Here is a 26,117-nt window from a genome sequence, read left to right as displayed (position 1 = left end):
AAGGGGAACCACTACTTCAAGGTCTCAGAGCAAGTGACGTCACCGATTGAAACGCTATTTAGCGCGCACCGCTAACTAAGCTAGCCGTTTCAAATCCGTTACATATACATACAGTACATATGAACAGTACTTATGTACATACATACAGTACATACACAGTACATACATACAGTACAAATATACAGTGCATACATACTGTACATATACAGTACATATGAACAGTACTTATGTACATACATACAGTACATACATATACTACATACATAGAGCATGACCTTTCCGTGGGATCTATCTGCACAACTTGCCCTTGGAAATCAGTACAATCATTTTGTCGGACCTAGATAGAACATACAGTATATGAAATGTTTAATATCCCCAAAGGGGCGTTCTAAAATTCCTACATACGCTGCTCTTTGACTTTCTGAGCTGATCTTCCCTCTTCCAGCAACTTCATATAATTTTTATGAATAATACAAGCTACTTAACCTGCATGAAGCTGTTTTGTTTCCATACCTGTATTGATTTGTATTGCCTTTGTATTGTCTTTGCTTTATTTTCTCTGACAGGATAATGTTATTACGAAATAACACTCTGAGGATCATCAACTCCAGTCGCTCTGACGAGGGGGACTATGTATGTCGAGCTGAGAATCAGTTTGGTTCGGCTGAGATGACGGCCATGCTCCGGGTAAAAGGTAAGTGATGCCCAGGGGGGCTTTATTTTTCTGCCAAATTAATGCTGGTCACCCACCAGTAAACAGTTCCCCAATGTCGTTTCCGCCACCTTTGCCTGAGTGCCGGGGCGGAGCGGAGGTGAGAGAGAGGGGGAGAAGGAACGGACTTTCTGTTCGCTCGACCGTGAAGCAAAAGGGTTTTCACATTCAAGAATCATTTCACAAGGGAACACTATTTGACAGCGTAAAAGGGCCTGTAATGTAATGCAGCATTCACAGCTGAGATCTAAAGAGACCCTGGGTGTAGAGTGCTTGACCGGCATCAGGGTTTAGTGTTCAGGATTTGTTTTGATAATGACACTTCAGATGCCAAATGTGCTTTTGTCAATTTCTCTGGATTATTGTTGCCATGCCACTCTAGCCATAGGCCTACAAATGGCATAGTCCCATGTAGCTCAGCTGGCAGAGCATTGTGATTCACCTGGGGGACCAGAATGAAAATGTATGCTCTCACTACTGTAAGTAGCTCTGCAAAATGACTAAAAATGTATAAAATAACACTGATAGTCAGAATTGTCTCAGGTCAGCACATCCAGATCTGTGACCAGTCTAGTGTCAACTATGGTGGGTCCTAAGATGGCAATGTAATGGGCTAGAGTTAGTGGTTATCTCTGACTCTCTTTGTGTTATATTATAAACCATAGACACACCATAGATGGTATGACACTAATAGTCAGACGAGTTGACAATAACCAGTGTTATCACTTGAACAGGACAGAGTCTAGGTTAGTGTTATATCCTAACAGTGCAGCAAGTTATCACATGAAGAGACCTGAGGCTAGGTTAGTGTTATATCCTAACAGTGCAGCAGTATTAGCATGTGAAGAGACCTAGTCTAGGTTAGTGTTATATCCTAACTGTGCAGCAGTATTAGCATGTGAAGAGACCTGGTCTAGGTTAGTGTTATATCCTAACAGTGCAGCAGTATTAGCACGTGAAGAGACCTAGTCTAGGTTAGTGTTATATCCTAACAGTGCAGCAGTATTAGCATGTGAAGAGACCTGGTCTAGGTTAGTGTTATATCCTAACAGTGCAGCAGTATTAGCATGTGAAGAGTCCTAGTCTAGGTTAGTGTTGTTATATCCTAACAGTGCAGCAGTATTAGCATGTGAAGAGTCCTAGTCTAGGTTAGTGTTGTTATATCCTAACAGTGCAGCAGTATTAGCATGTGAAGATGACTGAGTCTATGTCAGCATTAACGTTATAACCTAACAGTGCAGCAGTGTTGTGTCCTGTTCAGAGGTGTTGTGATGACAGTGCTAAGATGTAGCAATGTTGTGATGACAGTGATAAGATATAGCATTGCTGTGCTTCCAGAGGCCATGCGTGTGGAATTGAGCCCCTGCAAAGTTGAGGTGACGGTGGGGGAGAGCGTGGTGCTCAGCTGTAAGGTGTCACATGACCCGTCTCTGGAAGTGGCCTTCCAGTGGCTCCTCAACCAGCAGCCCCTCAACTTCCAACAGGAGGGTGGACATTTTGAATACATCCAAAGAGTAAGTAGATAACTCAATAAAGTAGCTAGTTATAACTTAATACAGTAGCTAGTTATAACTCAATACAGTAGCTAGTTATAACTCAATACATTAGCTAGTTATAACTCAATACAGTAGCTAGTTATAACTCAATACAGTAGCTAGTTATAACTTAATACAGTAGCTAGTTATAACTCAATACAGTAGCTAGTTATAACTCAATAAAGTAGCTAGTTATAACTCAATACAGTAGCTAGTTATAACTTAATACAGTAGCTAGTTATAACTTAATACAGTAGCTAGTTATAACTTAATACAGTAGCTAGTTATAACTCAATACAGTAGCTAGTTATAACTTAATACAGTAGCTAATTATAACTTAATAGAGTAGCTAGTTATAACTCAATACAGTAGCTAGTTATAACTTAATACAGTAGCTAGTTATAACTTAATACAGTAGCTAGTTATAATTCAATACAGTAGCTAGTTATAACTCAATACAGTAATGAAATACACTTTGTTACATTAAGTAAATATAACTTGATAGAGTATTCTGACCCCTTGATTTTTCCACATTTTGTTATCTTAAAGCCTTATTCTAAAATGGATTAAATGGTTTATTTTACTCATCAATCTACACACAATACCTCATAATGACAAAGCAAAACCCCTTTTGTATTTTATTTTAGCAAATATTTAAAAGCAAATATTTCAAAACAAAAAAAATGAAATATCACAGAACTTTTCAGACCGTTTTTGCAGTACTTTATTGAAGCACCTTTGGCTGCCATTACAGCCTCAAGTCTTCTTGGGTACGACGCTACAAGCTTGGCACACCTGTATTTGTGGAGTTTCTCCCACACCTGTATTTGGGGAGTTTCTACCAGGTTGGATGGGGAGCTTCACTGCACAGCTATTTTCAGGTCTCTCTAGTGATGTTAGATCAGGTTCAAGTCTGGGCTCTGGCTAGGCCACTTAAGGACATTCAGAGTCCCGAAGCAACTCCTGCGTTGTCTTGGCTGTGTGCTTAGGGTCGTTGTCCTGTTGGAAGGTGAACCTTCGCACCCAGTCTGAGGTCCTGAGTGCTTTCAAGCAGGTTTTCATCAAGGATCTCTCTGAACTTTGCTCTGTTCATCTTTGCCTTGATCCTGACTAGTCTCGCAGTCCCTGCCGCTGAAAAACATCCCCACAGCCTGATGCTGCCACCACCATGCTTCACTGTCAGGATGGTGCCAGGTTTCCTCCAGACGTGACTTTTGGCATTCAGAGTGACCATCGGGTTCTTGGTCACCTCCCTGACCAAGGCTCTTCTCCCCCGATTGCTCAGTTTGGCGGGGCGGCCAGCTCTAGGAATAGGCTTGGTGGTTCAAACTTCTTCCATTTAAGAATTATGGAGGCCACTGTGTTCTTAGGGACCTTCAATGCTGCAGAAATATTTTGAAACCCTTCCCCAGATCTGTGCCTCAACACAATCCTGTCTTGTAGCTCTCGACAATTCCTTCGCCCTTATGGCTTGGTTTTTGCTCTGACATGCACTGTGTCGTGACGTGACTTTCATTATTCTGATGACCCCTTATTTATTTAATCCACTGACTATGTTTAATTGTTACCCGATTAAATGAATAATGAAACAATTAACTCATTAGGAGAGTGGTGGTTTAAAGAGTTACCATCTTCTAAATTAAACTCCAATGGTATTAAATCACAACATCTTATCATATCATCATTCTGAACAGTCGTAACTTCCTGCATTTGTAAAAACACAAGCCTTACATACATTAAGGGAACATTTCGACATTTTCTGTATGGTTAGTGAAAAAGTCCATATTGCAAATGTACCGTCCCTTACTAGATGTCCGAAAACATTTTTAAAATTCGGGGACGGCGTCGGGCCGAGCGGCAGGGCCAGACCTACCGGGAAGTCATCAAATGAACTTTGTCGGACATTCGGTTTTCGTTTTATAAAAGAATCAAATTTTGGTCATTTTTCTGCTATCCCTGAAAATCCCACAAGAGGGCATAAGCAATCATACTGCAATTTGACAAAACATCACGAATCACGACGGGCCTTATCTCGAAAACTGAAAATATTTTGAAGCCGAAACTTGGTGAGCATAGGTTTGGCATAATGGGCAGTTGGCCCCAAACAAGATGGTGTCTAGGCCTCAACGGTTTTTGAGTTATGGCCATTTTTCTGGGATTAAAGGTCCAAAATGAAAATAGAGAAATTATTTTTTCACTTCACGTCAAAGTCAAGGAGCCTCCGGTGTCAATAACAAAAAAATCAGCCATTTATATATCGTCATTTAAGAGAAATCGTACAATGACAGATTTGTGATGTTCATATATAGGTGTTTTTTTTTCAACAGTTACAGATCCAGTTGCAGGGTGTTCATACGAATATTTTTAAAGTGTGCTGCGGAGCTCTGCGAGATTTCTGTGATTTTCTATGATTTTCTGAAATAACACACACTCACTAAACCCTCCGTAAATAACTCAGTTCTTAACGTAAAGACTTAAAACTCAGGATTCTGTAAGGGCATACCCCAATGAGGATATGGGTTTATTTATAGCTTCCTGTGCCAACAGGAAGTGCCTTAAATGGTGTCATAGTGGCTGTATCCAAGGGTTAAAAAGGTCAGATCTTTTCAAAACTTCATATGTGATTAGGCAACCCTCCTGAACTGTAAAATCAGTCATTTCTCCCAACAGATGTCAAAGAAAAGCTCTCACACACACACACAGCAAGGATGGAGTGACAAAGCGTGGTGTTTAAAGACACAGAGAGCAGGCAATGGCATAAACATAATCCCAAGGCTGTGCCGAGTTCAACGAGATATCCCGCTTGACCGTAGCTCGCTCGGTCTAAGCGCAGCGACCATGAGAAAAGTAGGCCCAATATGAAGCCTGCACCAGAACGTCATTTGATTTTGGGTGACAGCGGCGGAACCGTTAGGTTTAGAAGGACAATTCAAACACAGGACTGTTCCTAAGGTCCTCCCGATCTGTGCAAGCCTAACCTTGACCGTGTGGCATTAACCCTTCACAGTTAAAAGAAGGTGTTTACATCAAACAGTTTGCATTGACTTCTCTCCCCATAGGAATACATTGCCTGCTCCTCTAAATTCAACCTGAAGCCTATGTGGGTTATGAATGCCTTATGAACCTGTCTTCTATGACAGTCCATCAGACCACTATGAAGTCTACCTGGGTCGATTCTAAGCTTCCTGGAGCAACCGGAAGTGGTTAAATTCACCCAAAAGGTATTTGGATGTACATCACCAGCAAAGGTGAAAATGACTCTGCATTCAACCCTGTGTAGGTCAGTCAATTCTCAACTTAAAGACTTAAAACTCAGGATTCTGTAAGTGTCTATGTCAATGAAGACATGTGTGTACTTCCTGTGCCAACCGGAAGTGCCATAATTGGTGTCTCAGGGGCTGTTTCAAAGGGTTAAAAAATCAGATCTGTCCAAAACTTCATATGTGTGATTAGGCAACCCCCATGAACTGTAAATCAGTCATTTTTCCCATAAAAATTCAAAGGAAAACTAAATCACACAGATACACAACTTGGATGGAGGGACGTATTGGGGTGCGTAGAGACTGACACTGCCTCCAATAGTTAGCTTTGTTCGAGCTAAAAAAGAACCGTCAGACCTAGAGTTCCGAAACTTTAGAAACTTGTTCTAGACCTCAGGTCGATAGTGCGTGGTGAGTTAGGTGGCTCTAGAAGGTTCTCGGACCGAGAAACAGCCTCGTACATTTGCAATGACTTCAATTCATTTTGACCATTACAAAAATGGCGACATTTAGAAAAGTCTCAGAGACACAAGACTAGGTGCATTGAAACCGGCTCGGCCCATAGAGACGGACCCCAATGTTTCTGTCAGATAGCTCATTCAAGGACCCCGTAGCAAGTCATGGAAAAAAAGTGGATTTTCAGCACCAATTAGGGTTTTACTCGGGCACCGAAGGACCTATCGAGCCGAAACTCGGGATTCGGGGTCGCCTCACATAGGACTACACATAATGTCCGAACTGGACCCGTAGCTAGAACGTAACTATGTGTTTTACGTTTTTATTATGTTTTAACCTCTTACACTTATGGTGGCGCTATTTCATTTTTGGAAGAAAAACGTTCCCGTTTTAAACAAGATATTTTGTCACAAAAAGATGCTCGACTATGCATATAATTGCTACTGTTCAAAAGAAAACACTCTGACGTGTCCAGAAATACAAATATCTTCTCTGTGTGTGCCCTAGAACGTGAGCTTCAGGCAAAACCAAGATGACTTGGCATCCAGGAAATGACAAGGATTTTTGAGGCTCTGTCTTTCATGATCTCCTTATATGGCTGTGAACGCAAGAGGAATGAGTCTGCCCTTTCTGTCGTTTCCCCAAGGTGTCTGCAGCATTGTGACGTATTTGTAGGCAGATCGTTGGAAGATTGACCATAAGAGACCACATTTACCACGTGTCCGCCCGGTGTCCTGCGCCGAAATTGGTGCGCAAAAGTCACCTGCCAGTATTTTTCCATGGAGCAGAGAGAGAGAAGCAAGCTTCCAAGAACTGCATGTCAATGAAGAGATATGTGAAAAAACACCTTGAGGATTGATTCCAAACAACGTTTGCCATGTTTCGGTCGATATTATGTAGTTAATCCGGAAAAAGTTTCACGTTGTAGGTGACTGCATTTTCGGTTCGTTTCGGTAGCCAGGCGCAATGTAGAAAACGGAACGATTTCTCCTACACACAGACGCTTTCAGGAAACACTGCGCATTTGGTATGTGGCTGGGAGTCTCCTCATTGAAAACATCAGAAGCTCTTCAAAGGTAAATGATTTTATTTATTTGGTTATCTGGCTTTTGTGAAAATGTTGCGTGCTACATGCTACACAAAATGCTATGCTAGCTTTGCATACTCTTACACAAATTAGTCAATTTCTATGGTTCAAAAGCATATTTTGAAAATCTGAGATGACAGTGTTGTTAAGAAAAGGCTAAGCTTGAGAGCAAACGCATTATTTTAATTTTATTTGCGATTTTCAGAAATCGTTAACGTTGCGTTATGCTAATGAGCCTGAGGCTTAGTCACAATCCCGGATCCGGGATGGGGAGTTTCAAGAGGTTAAACTAAAGGCGCTGTGAATTATGGGCCTGCTTTGACATATGTGATAGTTGGCTTCTCAATGAGTTGGAAAAAGTGGGTTTGGTGTTAATTGATATCAGTTTGGTGTCAGAATGACATCTAATTGACTGATGGACAATGACTTGCGAGTTGACTTTTGTTAATTTGCAATATGTTTAAGCGCAGAGGGACCATCACCAAAATGGCATTCTGAAATCAACACAAAAAATGGCAACACCATAGTGTCCAGACTGTGCCGAGTTCAACGAGACGCCCCGCTTGACCGTAGCTCGCTCGGTCTGAGGGCAGCGACCATGAGAAAAGTAGGCCCAAAATGAAGCCTGCACCACGTCATTTGATTTTGGGTGACAGCGGCGGAACCGTTAGGTTTAGAAGGACAATTCAAACACAGGAATGTTCCTAAGGTCCTCCCGATCTGTGCAAGCCTAACCTTGACCGTGTGACATTAACCCTTCACAGTTAAAAGAAGGTGTTTACATAAAAACAGTTTGCATTGACTTCTCTCCCCATAGGAATACATTGCCTGCTCCCCTAAATTCAACCTGGAGTCTATATGGGTTATGAATGTTGTATGAACCTGTCTTCGGTACCAGTCCATCAGGCCACTATAAGGTCTACCTGTGTCGATTCTAAGCTTCCTGGAGCAACCGGAAGTGGTTAAAATCGCCCTAAAAGTGTATACCCATACCCTGCCTGCAGTTTGATAGACATAGTGCATTCAACCCTGTGTAAATCAGTCAGTTTTTATGGTAAAGACTTAAAACTCAGGATTCTGTAAAAGCATACCCCAATGAGGATATGTGTTTACTTATAGCTTCCTGTGCCAACCGGAAGTGCCATAATTGGTGTCTCATGGGCTGTTTCGAGGGGTTAAAAAAATCAGATCTTTCCAAAACTTCATATATGTGATTAGGCAACCCCCATGAACTGTAAATCAGTCATTTCTCCCATAAAATTTCAAAGGAAAACTAAATCACATACACACACAGCTTGGAAGTAGGGACCCATTGGTTTGCGTGGTGACAAACACTCCCTGCATTAGTTAACCTTGTTGGAACTTTTAAAGAACCGTCAGACCTAGAGTTCCGAAACTTTAGAATCCTGTTCTAGACCTCAGGTCGATAGTGCGTGGTGAGTTACGGCGCTCTAGAATGTTCTCGGACCGAGAAACAGCCTCGTACATTTGCAATGACTTCAATTCATTTTGACCATTACGAAAATGGCGACATTTAGAAATGTCCCAGAGTCACAAGACTAGGTGCATTGTGACCGGCTCGGCCCATAGAGACAGAACCCAACGTTTCTGTCCGATAGCTCATTCCAGGACCCCGTAGCAAGTAATTGAAAAAAGTGGATTTTCAGCACCAATTAGGGTTTTACTCGGACACCAAATGACCTATCGAGCCGAAACTTGGGATTCGGGGTCGCCTCAGCTAGGCCTACACATAACACAAGAAATGGACCCGCAGCTAGAACGTAACTACGTGTTTTATGGTTTCTTTATGGTTTGAACCGAAGGCGTTGTGAATTTTGGCCAGCTCTGAAGTATGTGATACTTGGCTCCTAAACGAGTTGGGAAAAGTGGGTTTGGTGTCAGTTTTTATCAGTTTGGTGTCAGAATGATATCAAATTGACTGATGGACGTTTAAGCGGTGAGGTACCATCACCAAAAGTGACATTCTGAAATCAACCCTAACGAGCAATAGAGAGGTACCAGAATCACTGCCCAGCCATCCCAAGGTCATCGGGCCAGTCAATTTGGCATTCCTGCACGATTTTTATAGCATGACAAATTGGTGATGGTGAATGCCCAGTTAACCATATTGCAAATGCACAGTGACTTTGCAAGAGTGAGAAAACATCACCAAATGGACATTCTGAAATCAACCCTAACGAGCGTTGGAGAGGTACCAGAATCACTGCCCAGCCATCCCGAGTTCATCGTGCCAGTCAATTTTGCATTCCTGCACGATTTTCAGTGACTTTGCAAAAGTGAGAAAACATTTGCAATATGTTTTAACAGTGAGGTACCATCACCAAAAGTGACATTCTGAAATCAACCCTAACGAGCGATGGAGAGGTACCAGAATCACTGCCCAGCCATCCCGAGTTCATCGGGCCAGTCAATTTTGCATTCCTGCACGATTTTCAGTGACTTTGCAAAAGTGAGAAAACATTTGCAATATGTTTTAACAGTGAGGTACCATCACCAAAAGGGACATTCTGAAATCAACCCTAACGAGCGATGGAGAGGTACCAGAATCACTGCCCAGCCATCCCGAGTTCATCGGGCCAGTCAATTTTGCATTCCTGCACGATTTTCAGTGACTTTGCAAAAGTGAGAAAACATTTGCAATATGTTTTAACAGTGAGGTACCATCACCAAAAGGACATTCTGAAATCAACCCTAACGAGCGATGGAGAGGTACCAGAATCACTGCCCAGCCATCCCGAGTTCATCGGGCCAGTCAATTTTGCATTCCTGCACAATTTTTATAGCATGACAAATTGGTGATGGTGAATGCCCATTGAACCATATTGCAAATGCACAGTGACTTTGCAAAAGTGAGAAAACATAAACAAATGGACATGATGAAATCAACACTACGAGTGATGGAAAGGAACAACAATCACTGCCCGGCCATCCCGAGTTCATCAAGCCAGTCAATTTTGCATTTCTGTAGGATTTTTGAGCATGTCAAATTTCCTATGACATTTGGCCCCCACAAAACATATGCCACTTTTTAAGGGTGTGTGAAGTTTTTTATCAAATTTAGCTATTTTTGACTTTTGACTTCCTATGAAATCATATTCCAAATGGAGAAAACATATGCCTAATGCACAAGTAAAAAAAAATAAAAAATGATGATAATAAAATATGACTAAAGTATGTTGATACAGTTCTTATACGTGTGTAATTGACACAAAATTCTAAAGAATTTCGAAAAACGGTCCAGAAAGCACTTTTTTAGGGGTGTGTGAAGTTTTTTATGAAATTTTGCAATTTTTGACTTCTGACTTCCTATGAAATCATATTGCAAATGGAGAAAACATATGCAATAAAAAAAAAAAAAAAAATAAAAATAAATAAAAATTATGATAATAAAATTGGACAAAAGTATATTCATACAGTTCTTACACGTGTAATTGACAAAAAAAAGCAAAAGAATTTTGAAAAACGGTCCAGAAAGCACTTTTTTAATGGGTGATAAGTTTTTGACAAAAAAATAATTTTTTCAAAATTTGGCTTTTGGATGTTGACTTGGGGTCCATTCCCTATATGAAAAACCAAGGTGGAGCGCACACGCCACCTGTTGGATTTTTGAAGTGTTACAACTGGTAATTGCCATATGGCATTTGCAAAACATTTTGCATGAATCAACGCCGATTTGGGTGGTATTGTCCATCGTGTACATGGTTTGTACTATGCCAATGGTTTCCCATTCATTTTTGTCCATTTGAGTGGGGAATTCCCTTACTTATGATTCAGTACTACACTAATTGGGTTAATTATTTATTTACTAGCTAACTAACTAACTAATAACACAGAATAAACATACACACAATGGTAAAAAGGTCCCATGCGGACTGAAAACATATGGCGGCTTGTTACGAATAATATGGAGTGAGAGGGAGAGAGAGAGAGAGACAGTGTAAGGGGTGCGTACTGGCGGCAGAGAAGTCAGACACAGGAGAGCAAAAACTGTTTCCAAATGGTGCAGTTTAATAACAAAAATGTTCCATTTGCTCCTGAAGCTGCTTATTTGAAGATAGGCCAGCCAGCCGTGCCGATGGTCCACTGGGGTGATGAGAGTAGTGTACTACGGGGATTTGACAAGAGTAATAGGATGGCTTGAACAGTTTGCTTTTGTAGATATTTGACTCAGGACAGCTTATCAGCCCTACCAGTCTTTGTTCAAAAGGGGAGTTTTCTCCTCTCTCCAAATCGTGTTGTTAGTCAGAGTTTGAATCACTTTACATGTGCAGCTGCAGCCTGGCGATCTTCTGGTCTAGTCTGGGAGGTGAGTTTATTTTCTTCTCCTTGTGTTGAGGTTCAAAGTTCCAACCATTTCAAACATGTAGCTACCGCATCCACGCTTTTCTGGTCTAATGTGAATTTCTGTTATCAATCCTTTTATGCACTCTGGCCGAAGGGGACGGTTTTGTCAGTCTGACACGCTCTCTGACCTCACTTGGGGCATGGCAACTTACTATGCTCAGTTTCTAGGACATAGATTATCTTATACCTCCTAAAATCGTTTGTATGTTAGAAATATTGTTCCAGTATTTGCTTTAGAATGTGTTAAGAGTTTTGGTGTGAAAAAGTATGTTAATAAAGAACATTCCTTGGTTTTGAGACCGAGATCTCCTTTCCTTTACATTTATGACAGGGTGTGAGCTGTCAAACCGTTGGACGCCAATCAGGTTGTAGAAACATTTTAGGGATTATCAATGGAAACAGGAGGCACCTGAGCTCAATTGAGTCTCATGGCAAAGGGTCTGAATACTTACGTAAATAAGGTATCTGATTTTTATTATTATTTTATTTCAAAAACCTGTTTTCACTTTATCATTATGGCGTATTGTGTGTAGACTGCTGAGGATTTTTTTTATTTAATCCATTTTAGATTAAGATTGTAACGTAACAAAATGTGAAATAAATCAAGGGGTACTGTATACCTCAATAGAGCAGGCCATTATACCTCAATACAGTAGGTCGTTATATACCAGTAGGTCGTTATATACAGTAGTTGTTATACCTGAATATTGTCGTCTTATAGCTCAATCAAATAGAACATTTTACCGCAATACAATAGGCCGTTATATCACAATACAGTGGGTCGTTATACCTCCATACAGTAGGTCGTTATACCTCAATACAGTAGGACAATATACCTCAATACAGTAGGCCAATATACCTCAATACACTAGATAGTTATATCTCAATACAGTAGGTCTTTATACCTCAATACAGTAGGTCTTTATACCTCAATACAGTAGAACAATATATCTCAATATATAGGCTGTTATACCTCAATACATTATGCCGTTATACCTCAATACACAAGATAGTTATACCTCAATACAGTAGGACGTTATACCTCAATACAGTAGGACATTATACCTCAATACAGTAGGTCGTTATACCTCAATACAGTTTTCCATTATACCTCAATACACCAGATAGTTATACCTCAATACAGTAGGCTGTTATACCTCAATACACTAGATAGTTATACCTCAATACAGTAGGCATTATACATTATACCTCAATACACCAGATAGTTATACCTCAATACAATAGGCCATTATACCCCAATACACCAGATAGTTATACCTCAATACAGTAGGTCTTTATACCTCAATACACCAGATAGTTATACCTCAATATAGTAGGTCATTATACCTCAATACAGTAGGCCAATATACCTCAATAGTGTAGGATATTATACCTCAACACAGTAGGCTGTTATCCCTCATTACAGTCGATCGTTATACCTCGATACAGTAGGCTGTTATACCTCAATACAGTAGGCCAATATACCTCAATACAGTTGGCTTTTATACCACAATACAGTAGGTCATTATACCTCAATACAGTAGGTAGTTACACCTAAATTGTCTATGATTTAGATTTTTCTCATTTCTAATGGTCATGAAAAAACCACATAGTCTCTCCTGTAAGAAAGATGTAGTTCAGTGAGGATAAATGGACAAACCTGGATAAATAAAGTAGAATGAAAGACCCCATTGTTTCTGCGTAATGGATAAACATTTAGTAGAAGTGTAGATTGTATTGACTAAAGCAGTTTGTTGGATGATCTAACCTGTATTTTCCTATACTAGAAGTGCCATATGCAGAGCCATATGCAGAGCCATATGCCTAAAATCCATTTTCTTAAGAATTACAATTTACCCAGGCATTTGGTAGGTCTGAGGGGGAGGGTTCATAGTTACTGTGTTTAGGCACGGCTCATTGCACCAAATACTTTTTGAATTAGGATCAATTAATGTCAAGGTCACATAATCCCAAATGTCACCGTGATTAAAAATGCAGTAAATCACACAATCAAGTGTATCAACTTCTACACAGAGACAAAAAGACAGCGAATCTCTCAATCATGTTTATCAACGTATACACAGTGACAGAGATGCAGATAATTACACTATCAAGTGTATCAACGTCTATATAGAGACAGAGTGAATCACACAGTTAATTTTAATAACGTCTACAGAGACACAGTAATACGCATCTACAACACAGGGATAATACACATCTACAACACAGGGGATAATACACATCTACAACACAGGGGATAATACACATCTACAACACAGGGGATAATACACATTACAACACAGGGATAATACACATCTACAACACAGTGATAATACACATCTACAACACAGGGATAATACACATCTACAACACAAGGGATAATACACATCTACATCACAGGGGATAATACACATCTACAACACAGGGATAATACACATCTACAACACAAGGGATAATACACATCAACAACACAGGGATAATACACATCTACAACAGGGGATAATACACATCTACAACACAGGGATAATACACACCTACAACACAGGGATAATACACATCTACAACACAGGGATAATACACATCTACAACACAAGGGATAATACACATCTACATCACAGGGGATAATACACACCTACAACACAGGGATAATACACATCTACAACACAGGGATGATAGGTATCTACAACACAGGGATAATACACATCTACAACACAGGGGATAATACACATCTACAACACAGGGGATAATACACATCTACAACACAGGGGATAATACACATCTACAACACAGTGATAATACACATCTACAACACAGTGATAATACACATCTACAACACAGGGGATACTACACATCTACAACACAGTGGATAATACACATCTACAACACAGGGATAATACACATTACAACACAGGGATAATACACATCTACAACACAGTGATAATACACACCTACAACACAGGGATAATACACATCTACAACACAGGGGAAAATACACATCTACAACACAGGGATAATACACATTACAACACAGGGATAATACACATCTACAACACAGGGATAATACACACCTACAACACAGGGAATAATACACATCTACAACACAGGGGATAATACACATCTACAACACAGGGATAATACACATCTACAACACAGGGAATAATACACATCTACAACACAAGGGATAATACACACCTACAACACAGGGATAATACACATCTACAACACAGGGATAATACACATCTACAACACAGGGGATAATACACATTACAACACAGGGATAATACACATCTACAACACAGGGATAATACACACCTACAACACAGGGATAATACACACCTACAACACAGGGATAATACACATCTACAACACAGGGATAATACACACCTACAACACAGGGATAATACACATCTACAACACAGGGATAATACACATCTACAACACAGGGGATAATACACATCTACAACACAGGGATAATACACATCTACAACACAGGGATAATACACATCTACAACACAGGGATAATACACATCTACAACACAGGGATGATACACATCTATAACACAGGGATAATACACATCTACAACACAGGGATAATACACAGCTACAACACAGGGATAATACACATCTACAACACAGGGATAATACACATCTACAACACAGGGATAATACACATCTACAACACAGGGGATAATACACATTACAACACAGGGATAATACACATCTACAACACAGGGAATAATACACATCTACAACACAGGGATAATACACATCTACAACACAGGGGATAATACACATCTACAACACAGGGGATAATACACACCTACAACACAGGGGATAATACACATCTACAACACAGGGGATAATACACACCTACAATATAGGGGATAATACACATTACAACACAGGGATAATACACATCTACAACACAGGGAATAATACACATCTACAACACAGGGATAATACACATCTACAACACAGGGGATAATACACATCTACAACACAGGGATAATACACATCTACAACACAGGGGATAATACACACCTACAACACAGGGATAATACACATTACAACACAGGGATAATACACATCTACAACACAGGGGATAATACACATCTACAACACAGGGGATAATACACACCTACAACACAGGGATAATACACATTACAACACAGGGGATAATACACATCTACAACACAGGGGATAATACACATCTACAACACAGGGGATAATACACACCTACAATATAGGGGATAATACACATTACAACACAGGGATAATACACATCTACAACACAGGGAATAATACACATCTACAACACAGGGATAATACACATCTACAACACAGGGGATAATACACATCTACAACACAGGGATAATACACATCTACAACACAGGGATGATAGGTATCTACAACACAGGGATAATACACATCTACAACACAGGGATAATACACATTACAACACAGGGATAATACACATCTACAACACAAGGGATAATACACATCTACAACACAAGGGATAATACACATCTACAACACAAGGGATAATACACATCTACAACACAGGGATAATACACATCTACAACACAGGGATAATACACATCTACAACACAGGGATAATACACATCTACAACACAGGGATAATACACATCTACAACACAGGGATAATACACATTACAACACAGGGATAATACACATCTACAACACAGGGATAATACACATCTACAACACAAGGGATAATACACATCTACAACACAGGGATAATACACATCTACAACACAGGGATAATACACATCTACAACACAGGGGATAATACACATCTACGACACAGGGGATAATACACATTACAACACAGGGGATAATACACATCTACAACACAGGGATAATACACATCTACAACACAGGGATAATACACATCTACAACACAGGGATAATACACATCTACAACACAGGGGATAATACACATTACAACACAGGGGATAATACACATCTACAACACAGGGATAATACACATCTACAACACAGGGATAATACACATCTACAACACAGGGATGATAGGTATCTACACCACAGGGGATAATACACACCTACAACACAGGGGATAATACACATCTACAACACAGGGATAATACACATCTACAACACAAGGGATAATACACATCTACAACACAGGGATAATACACATCTACAACAGGGGATAATACACATCTACAACACAGGGATAATACACACCTACAACACAGGGATAATACACATCTACAACACAGGGATAATACACATCTACAACACAAGGGATAATACACATCTACATCACAGGGGATAATACACACCTACAACACAGGGATAATACACATCTACAACACAGGGATGATAGGTATCTACAACACAGGGATAATACACATCTAGAACACAGGGGATAATACACATCTACAACACAGGGGATAATACACATCTACAACACAGGGGATAATACACATCTACAACACAGTGATAATACACATCTACAACACAGTGATAATACACATCTACAACACAGGGGATAATACACATCTACAACACAGTGGATAATACACATCTACAACACAGGGATAATACACATTACAACACAGGGATAATACACATCTACAACACAGTGATAATACACACCTACAACACAGGGATAATACACATCTACAACACAGGGGAAAATACACATCTACAACACAGGGGATAATACACATTACAACACAGGGATAATACACATCTACATCACAGGGATAATACACACCTACAACACAGGGAATAATACACATCTACAACACAGGGGATAATACACATCTACAACACAGGGATAATACACATCTACAACACAGGGAATAATACACATCTACAACACAAGGGATAATACACACCTACAACACAGGGATAATACACATCTACAACACAGGGATAATACACATCTACAACACAGGGGATAATACACATTACAACACAGGGATAATACACATCTACAACACAGGGATAATACACACCTACAACACAGGGATAATACACACCTACAACACAGGGATAATACACATCTACAACACAGGGATAATACACACCTACAACACAGGGATAATACACATCTACAACACAGGGATAATACACATCTACAACACAGGGGATAATACACATCTACAACACAGGGATAATACACATCTACAACACAGGGATAATACACATCTACAACACAGGGATAATACACATCTACAACACAGGGATAATACACATCTACAACACAGGGGATAATACACATTACAACACAGGGATAATACACATCTACAACACAGGGAATAATACACATCTACAACACAGGGATAATACACATCTACAACACAGGGGATAATACACATCTACAACACAGGGGATAATACACACCTACAACACAGGGGATAATACACATCTACAACACAGGGGATAATACACACCTACAATATAGGGGATAATACACATTACAACACAGGGATAATACACATCTACAACACAGGGAATAATACACATCTACAACACAGGGATAATACACATCTACAACACAGGGGATAATACACATCTACAACACAGGGATAATACACATCTACAACACAGGGGATAATACACACCTACAACACAGGGATAATACACATTACAACACAGGGATAATACACATCTACAACACAGGGGATAATACACATCTACAACACAGGGGATAATACACACCTACAACACAGGGATAATACACATTACAACACAGGGGATAATACACATCTACAACACAGGGGATAATACACATCTACAACACAGGGGATAATACACACCTACAATATAGGGGATAATACACATTACAACACAGGGATAATACACATCTACAACACAGGGAATAATACACATCTACAACACAGGGATAATACACATCTACAACACAGGGGATAATACACATCTACAACACAGGGATAATACACATCTACAACACAGGGATGATAGGAATCTACAACACAGGGATAATACACATCTACAACACAGGGATAATACACATCTACAACACAGGGGATAATACACATCTACAACACAGGGGATAATACACACCTACAACACAGGGATAATACACATTACAACACAGGGATAATACACATCTACAACACAAGGGATAATACACATCTACAACACAAGAGATAATACACATCTACAACACAAGGGATAATACACATCTACAACACAGGGATAATACACATCTACAACACAGGGATAATACACATCTACAACACAGGGATAATACACATCTACAACACAGGGATAATACACATCTACAACACAGGGATAATACACATTACAACACAGGGATAATACACATCTACAACACAGGGATAATACACATCTACAACACAGGGATAATACACATCTACAACACAAGGGATAATACACATCTACAACACAGGGATAATACACATCTACAACACAGGGATAATACACATCTACAACACAGGGGATAATACACATCTACGACACAGGGGATAATACACATTACAACACAGGGGATAATACACATCTACAACACAGGGATAATACACATCTACAACACAGGGAGTCCTGTGTGGCTCAGTCGGTAGAGCATGGCGCTTGCAACGCCAAGCGTCGTGGGTTCGATTCCCGCTGGGGCCACCCATATGTAAAAGTAGTGGCCCCAGCCGACTTGTAAGTCGCTTTGGACAAAAGCGTCTGCTAAATGGGATATATATATATATACATACACAGGGATAATATATATCTACAACACAGGGATAATACACATCTACAACACAGGGGATAATACACATTACAACACAGGGGATAATACACATCTACAACACAGGGATAATACACATCTACAACACAGGGATAATACACATCTACAACACAGGGATGATAGGTATCTACACCACAGGGGATAATACACACCTACAACACAGGGGATAATACACATCTACAACACAGGGATAATACACATCTACAACACAGGGATAATACACACCTACAACACAAGGGATAATACACATCTACAACACAAGGGATAATACACATCTACAACACAGGGATGATAGGTATCTACAACACAGGGATAATACACATCTACAACACAGGGGATAATACACATTACAACACAGGGGATAATACACATCTACAACACAGGGATAATACACATCTACAACACAGGGATAATACACATCTACAACACAGGGATGATAGGTATCTACACCACAGGGGATAATACACACCTACAACACAGGGGATAATACACATCTACAACACAGGGATAATACACATCTACAACACAGGGATAATACACACCTACAACACAAGGGATAATACACATCTACAACACAAGGGATAATACACATCTACAACACAGGGATGATAGGTATCTACACCACAGGGGATAATACACATCTACAACACAGGGATAATACACACCTACAACACAAGGGATAATACACATCTACAACACAAGGGATAATACACATCTACACCACAGGGGATAATACACATCTACAACACAAGGGATAATACACATCTACAACACAGGGATAATACACATCTACAACACAGGGATGATAGGTATCTACACCACAGGGGATAATACACATCTACAACACAAGGGATAATACACATCTACAACACAGGGATAATACACATCTACAACACAAGGGATAATACACATCTACAACACAGGGGATAATACACATTACAACACAGGGGATAATACGCATCTACAACACAGGGATAATACACATCTACAACACAGGGGATAATACACACCTACAATATAGGGGATAATACACATTACAACACAGGGATAATACACATCTACAACACAGGGAATAATACACATCTACAACACAGGGATAATACACATCTACAACACAGGGGATAATACACATCTACAACACAGGGATAATACACATCTACAACACAGGGATGATAGGTATCTACAACACAGGGATAATACACATCTACAACACAGGGGATAATACACATCTACAACACAGGGGATAATACACATCTACAACACAGGGGATAATACACACCTACAACACAGGGATAATACACATTACAACACAGGGATAATACACATCTACAACACAAGGGATAATACACATCTACAACACAAGGGATAATACACATCTACAACACAAGGGATAATACACATCTACAACACAGGGATAATACACATCTACAACCCAGGGATAATACACATCTACAACACAGGGATAATACACATCTACAACACAGGGATAATACACATCTACAACACAGGGATAATACACATTACAACACAGGGATAATACACATCTACAACACAGGGATAATACACATCTACAACACAGGGATAATACACATCTACAACACAAGGGATAATACACATCTACAACACAGGGATAATACACATCTACAACACAGGGATAATACACATCTACAACACAGGGGATAATACACATCTACGACACAGGGGATAATACACATTACAACACAGGGGATAATACACATCTACAACACAGGGATAATACACATCTACAACACAGGGATAATACACATCTACAACACAGGGATAATACACATCTACAACACAGGGGATAATACACATTACAACACAGGGGATAATACACATCTACAACACAGGGATAATACACATCTACAACACAGGGATAATACACATCTACAACACAGGGATGATAGGTATCTACACCACAGGGGATAATACACACCTACAACACAGGGGATAATACACATCTACAACACAGGGATAATACACATCTACAACACAGGGATAATACACACCTACAACACAAGGGATAATACACATCTACAACACAAGGGATAATACACATCTACAACACAGGGATGATAGGTATCTACAACACAGGGATAATACACATCTACAACACATGGGATAATACACATTACAACACAGGGGATAATACACATCTACAACACAGGGATAATACACATCTACAACACAGGGATAATACACATCTACAACACAGGGATGATAGGTATCTACACCACAGGGGATAATACACACCTACAACACAGGGGATAATACACATCTACAACACAGGGATAATACACATCTACAACACAGGGATAATACACACCTACAACACAAGGGATAATACACATCTACAACACAAGGGATAATACACATCTACAACACAGGGATGATAGGTATCTACACCACAGGGGATAATACACATCTACAACACAGGGATAATACACACCTACAACACAAGGGATAATACACATCTACAACACAAGGGATAATACACATCTACACCACAGGGGATAATACACATCTACAACACAAGGGATAATACACATCTACAACACAGGGATAATACACATCTACAACACAGGGATGATAGGTATCTACACCACAGGGGATAATACACATCTACAACACAAGGGATAATACACATCTACAACACAGGGATAATACACATCTACAACACAAGGGATAATACACATCTACAACACAGGGGATAATACACATTACAACACAGGGGATAATACGCATCTACAACACAGGGATAATACACATCTACAACACAGGGGATAATACACGCCTACAATATAGGGGATAATACACATTACAACACAGGGATAATACACATCTACAACACAGGGATAATATACATCTACAACACAGGGGATAATACACATCTACAACACAGTGATAATACACATCTACAACACAGGGGATAATACACATCTACAACACAGGGAATAATACACATCTACAACACAGGGATAATACACATCTACAACACAGGGATAATACACATCTACAACACAGGGATAATACACATCTACAACACAGGGGATAATACACATCTACAACACAAGGGATAATACACATCTACAACACAGGGATAATACACATCTACAACACAGGGATAATACACATCTACAACACAGGGATAATACACATCTACAACACAGGGGATAATACACATCTACAACACAGGGATAATACACATCTACAACACAAGGGATAATACACATCTACAACACAGGGGATAATACACACCTACAACACAGTGGATAATACACATCTACAACACAGGGATAATACACACCTACAACACAGGGGTAATACACATCTACAACACAGGGATAATACACACCTACAACACAGGGGTAATACACATCTACAACACAGGGATAATACACATTACAACACAGGGGATAATACATACCTACAACATAGGGGATAATACACATTACAACACAGGGATAATACACATCTACAACACAGGGATAATACACACCTACAATATAGGGGATAATACACATCTACAACACAGGGGATAATACACATTACAACACAGGGATAATACACATCTACAACACAAGGGATAATACACACCTACAACACAGGGGATAATACACATCTACAACACAGGGATAATACACATCTACAACACAAGGGATAATACACACATTACAACACAGGGGATAATACACATCTACAACACAGGGATAATACACATCTACAACACAAGGGATAATACACACCTACAACACAGGGGATAATACACATCTACAACACAGGGGATAATACACATCTACAACACAGGGATAATACACATCTACAACACAGGGATAATACACATCTACAACACAGGGATAATACACATCTACAACACAGGGATAATACACATCTACAACACAGGGGATAATACACATTACAACACAGGGATAATACACATCTACAACACAGGGAATAATACACATCTACAACACAGGGATAATACACATCTACAACACAGGGGATAATACACATCTACAACACAGGGGATAATACACACCTACAACACAGGGGATAATACACATCTACAACACAGGGGATAATACACACCTACAACACAGGGGATAATACACATTACAACACAGGGATAATACACATCTACAACACAGGGAATAATACACATCTACAACACAGGGATAATACACATCTACAACACAGGGAATAATACACATCTACAACACAAGGGATAATACACATCTACAACACAGGGATGATAGGTATCTACACCACAGGGGATAATACACATCTACAACACAGGGATAATACACACCTACAACACAGGGGATAATACACATCTACAACACAGGGGATAATACCCATCTACAACACAGGGATAATACACATCTACAACACAAGGGATAATACACATCTACAACACAGGGGATAATACACATTACAACACAGGGGATAATACGCATCTACAACACAGGGATAATACACATCTACAACACAGGGGATAATACACACCTACAATATAGGGGATAATACACATTACAACACAGGGATAATACACATCTACAACACAGGGATAATACACATCTACAACACAGGGGATAATACACATCTACAACACAGTGATAATACACATCTACAACACAGGGGATAATACACATCTACAACACAGGGAATAATACACATCTACAACACAGGGATAATACACATCTACAACACAGGGATAATACACATCTACAACACAGGGATAATACACATCTACAACACAGGGGATAATACACATCTACAACACAAGGGATAATACACATCTACAACACAGGGATAATACACATCTACAACACAGGGATAATACACATCTACAACACAGGGATAATACACATCTACAACACAGGGGATAATACACATCTACAACACAGGGATAATACACATCTACAACACAAGGGATAATACACATCTACAACACAGGGGATAATACACACCTACAACACAGTGGATAATACACATCTACAACACAGGGATAATACACACCTACAACACAGGGGTAATACACATCTACAACACAGGGATAATACACACCTACAACACAGGGGTAATACACATCTACAACACAGGGATAATACACATTACAACACAGGGGATAATACATACCTACAACATAGGGGATAATACACATTACAACACAGGGATAATACACATCTACAACACAGGGATAATACACACCTACAATATAGGGGATAATACACATCTACAACACAGGGGATAATACACATTACAACACAGGGATAATACACATCTACAACACAAGGGATAATACACACCTACAACACAGGGGATAATACACATCTACAACACAGGGATAATACACATCTACAACACAAGGGATAATACACACATTACAACACAGGGGATAATACACATCTACAACACAGGGATAATACACATCTACAACACAAGGGATAATACACACCTACAACACAGGGGATAATACACATCTACAACACAGGGGATAATACACATCTACAACACAGGGATAATACACATCTACAACACAGGGATAATACACATCTACAACACAGGGATAATACACACCTACAACACAGGGGATAATACACATCTACAACACAGGGATAATACACATCTACAACACAGGGGAAAATACACATCTACAACACAGGGGAAAATACACACCTACAACACAGGGGATAATACACATCTACAACACAGGGGATAATACACATCTACAACACAAGGGATAATACACATCTACAACACAGGGATAATACACATCTACAACACAGGGGATAATACACATCTACAACACAGGGGATAATACACATCTACAACACAAGATATAATACACATCTACAACACAGGGATAATACACATCTACAACACAGGGATAATACACATCTACACCACAGGGGATAATACACATCTACAACACAAGGGATAATACACATCTACAACACAGGGATAATACACATCTACAACACAGGGATAATACACATCTACAACACAGGGATAATACACATCTACAACACAGGGGATAATACACATCTACAACACAGGGATAATACACATCTACAACACAAGGGATAATACACATCTACAACACAGGGGATAATACACACCTACAACACAGTGGATAATACACATCTACAACACAGGGATAATACACACCTACAACACAGGGGTAATACACATCTACAACACAGGGATAATACACACCTACAACACAGGGGTAATACACATCTACAACACAGGGATAATACACATTACAACACAGGGGATAATACATACCTACAACATAGGGGATAATACACATTACAACACAGGGATAATACACATCTACAACACAGGGATAATACACACCTACAATATAGGGGATAATACACATCTACAACACAGGGGATAATACACATTACAACACAGGGATAATACACATCTACAACACAAGGGATAATACACACCTACAACACAGGGGATAATACACATCTACAACACAGGGATAATACACATCTACAACACAAGGGATAATACACACATTACAACACAGGGGATAATACACATCTACAACACAGGGATAATACACATCTACAACACAAGGGATAATACACACCTACAACACAGGGGATAATACACATCTACAACACAGGGGATAATACACATCTACAACACAGGGATACTACACATCTACAACACAGGGATAATACACATCTACAACACAGGGATAATACACACCTACAACACAGGGGATAATACACATCTACAACACAGGGATAATACACATCTACAACACAGGGGTAAATACACATCTACAACACAGGGAAAATACACACCTACAACACAGGGGATAATACACATCTACAACACAGGGGATAATACACATCTACAACACAAGGGATAATACACA

The 26,117-nt window shown here is 39.6% G+C and overlaps 1 protein-coding gene across 1 annotated transcript in view; it reads left to right on the top strand.

Moving 5' to 3' along the window:
• Positions 1-26,117, top strand: part of LOC135546750 (contactin-5-like) — a 436,013-nt gene that overhangs the window by 259,514 nt on the left and 150,382 nt on the right. Inside the window, exons 11-12 of the mRNA XM_064975401.1 lie at positions 567-694; positions 2,051-2,226. Coding sequence (XP_064831473.1) covers positions 567-694; positions 2,051-2,226 — 304 coding nt within the window. The remainder of the gene's footprint in view (positions 1-566; positions 695-2,050; positions 2,227-26,117) is intronic.

Source organism: Oncorhynchus masou, chromosome 9 (assembly GCF_036934945.1).
Source record: "Oncorhynchus masou masou isolate Uvic2021 chromosome 9, UVic_Omas_1.1, whole genome shotgun sequence".
NCBI lineage: Eukaryota > Metazoa > Chordata > Actinopteri > Salmoniformes > Salmonidae > Oncorhynchus > Oncorhynchus masou.
Note: the sequence above shows the minus strand (reverse complement) of the source record. Positions and strands in the feature narration are given on the sequence as shown.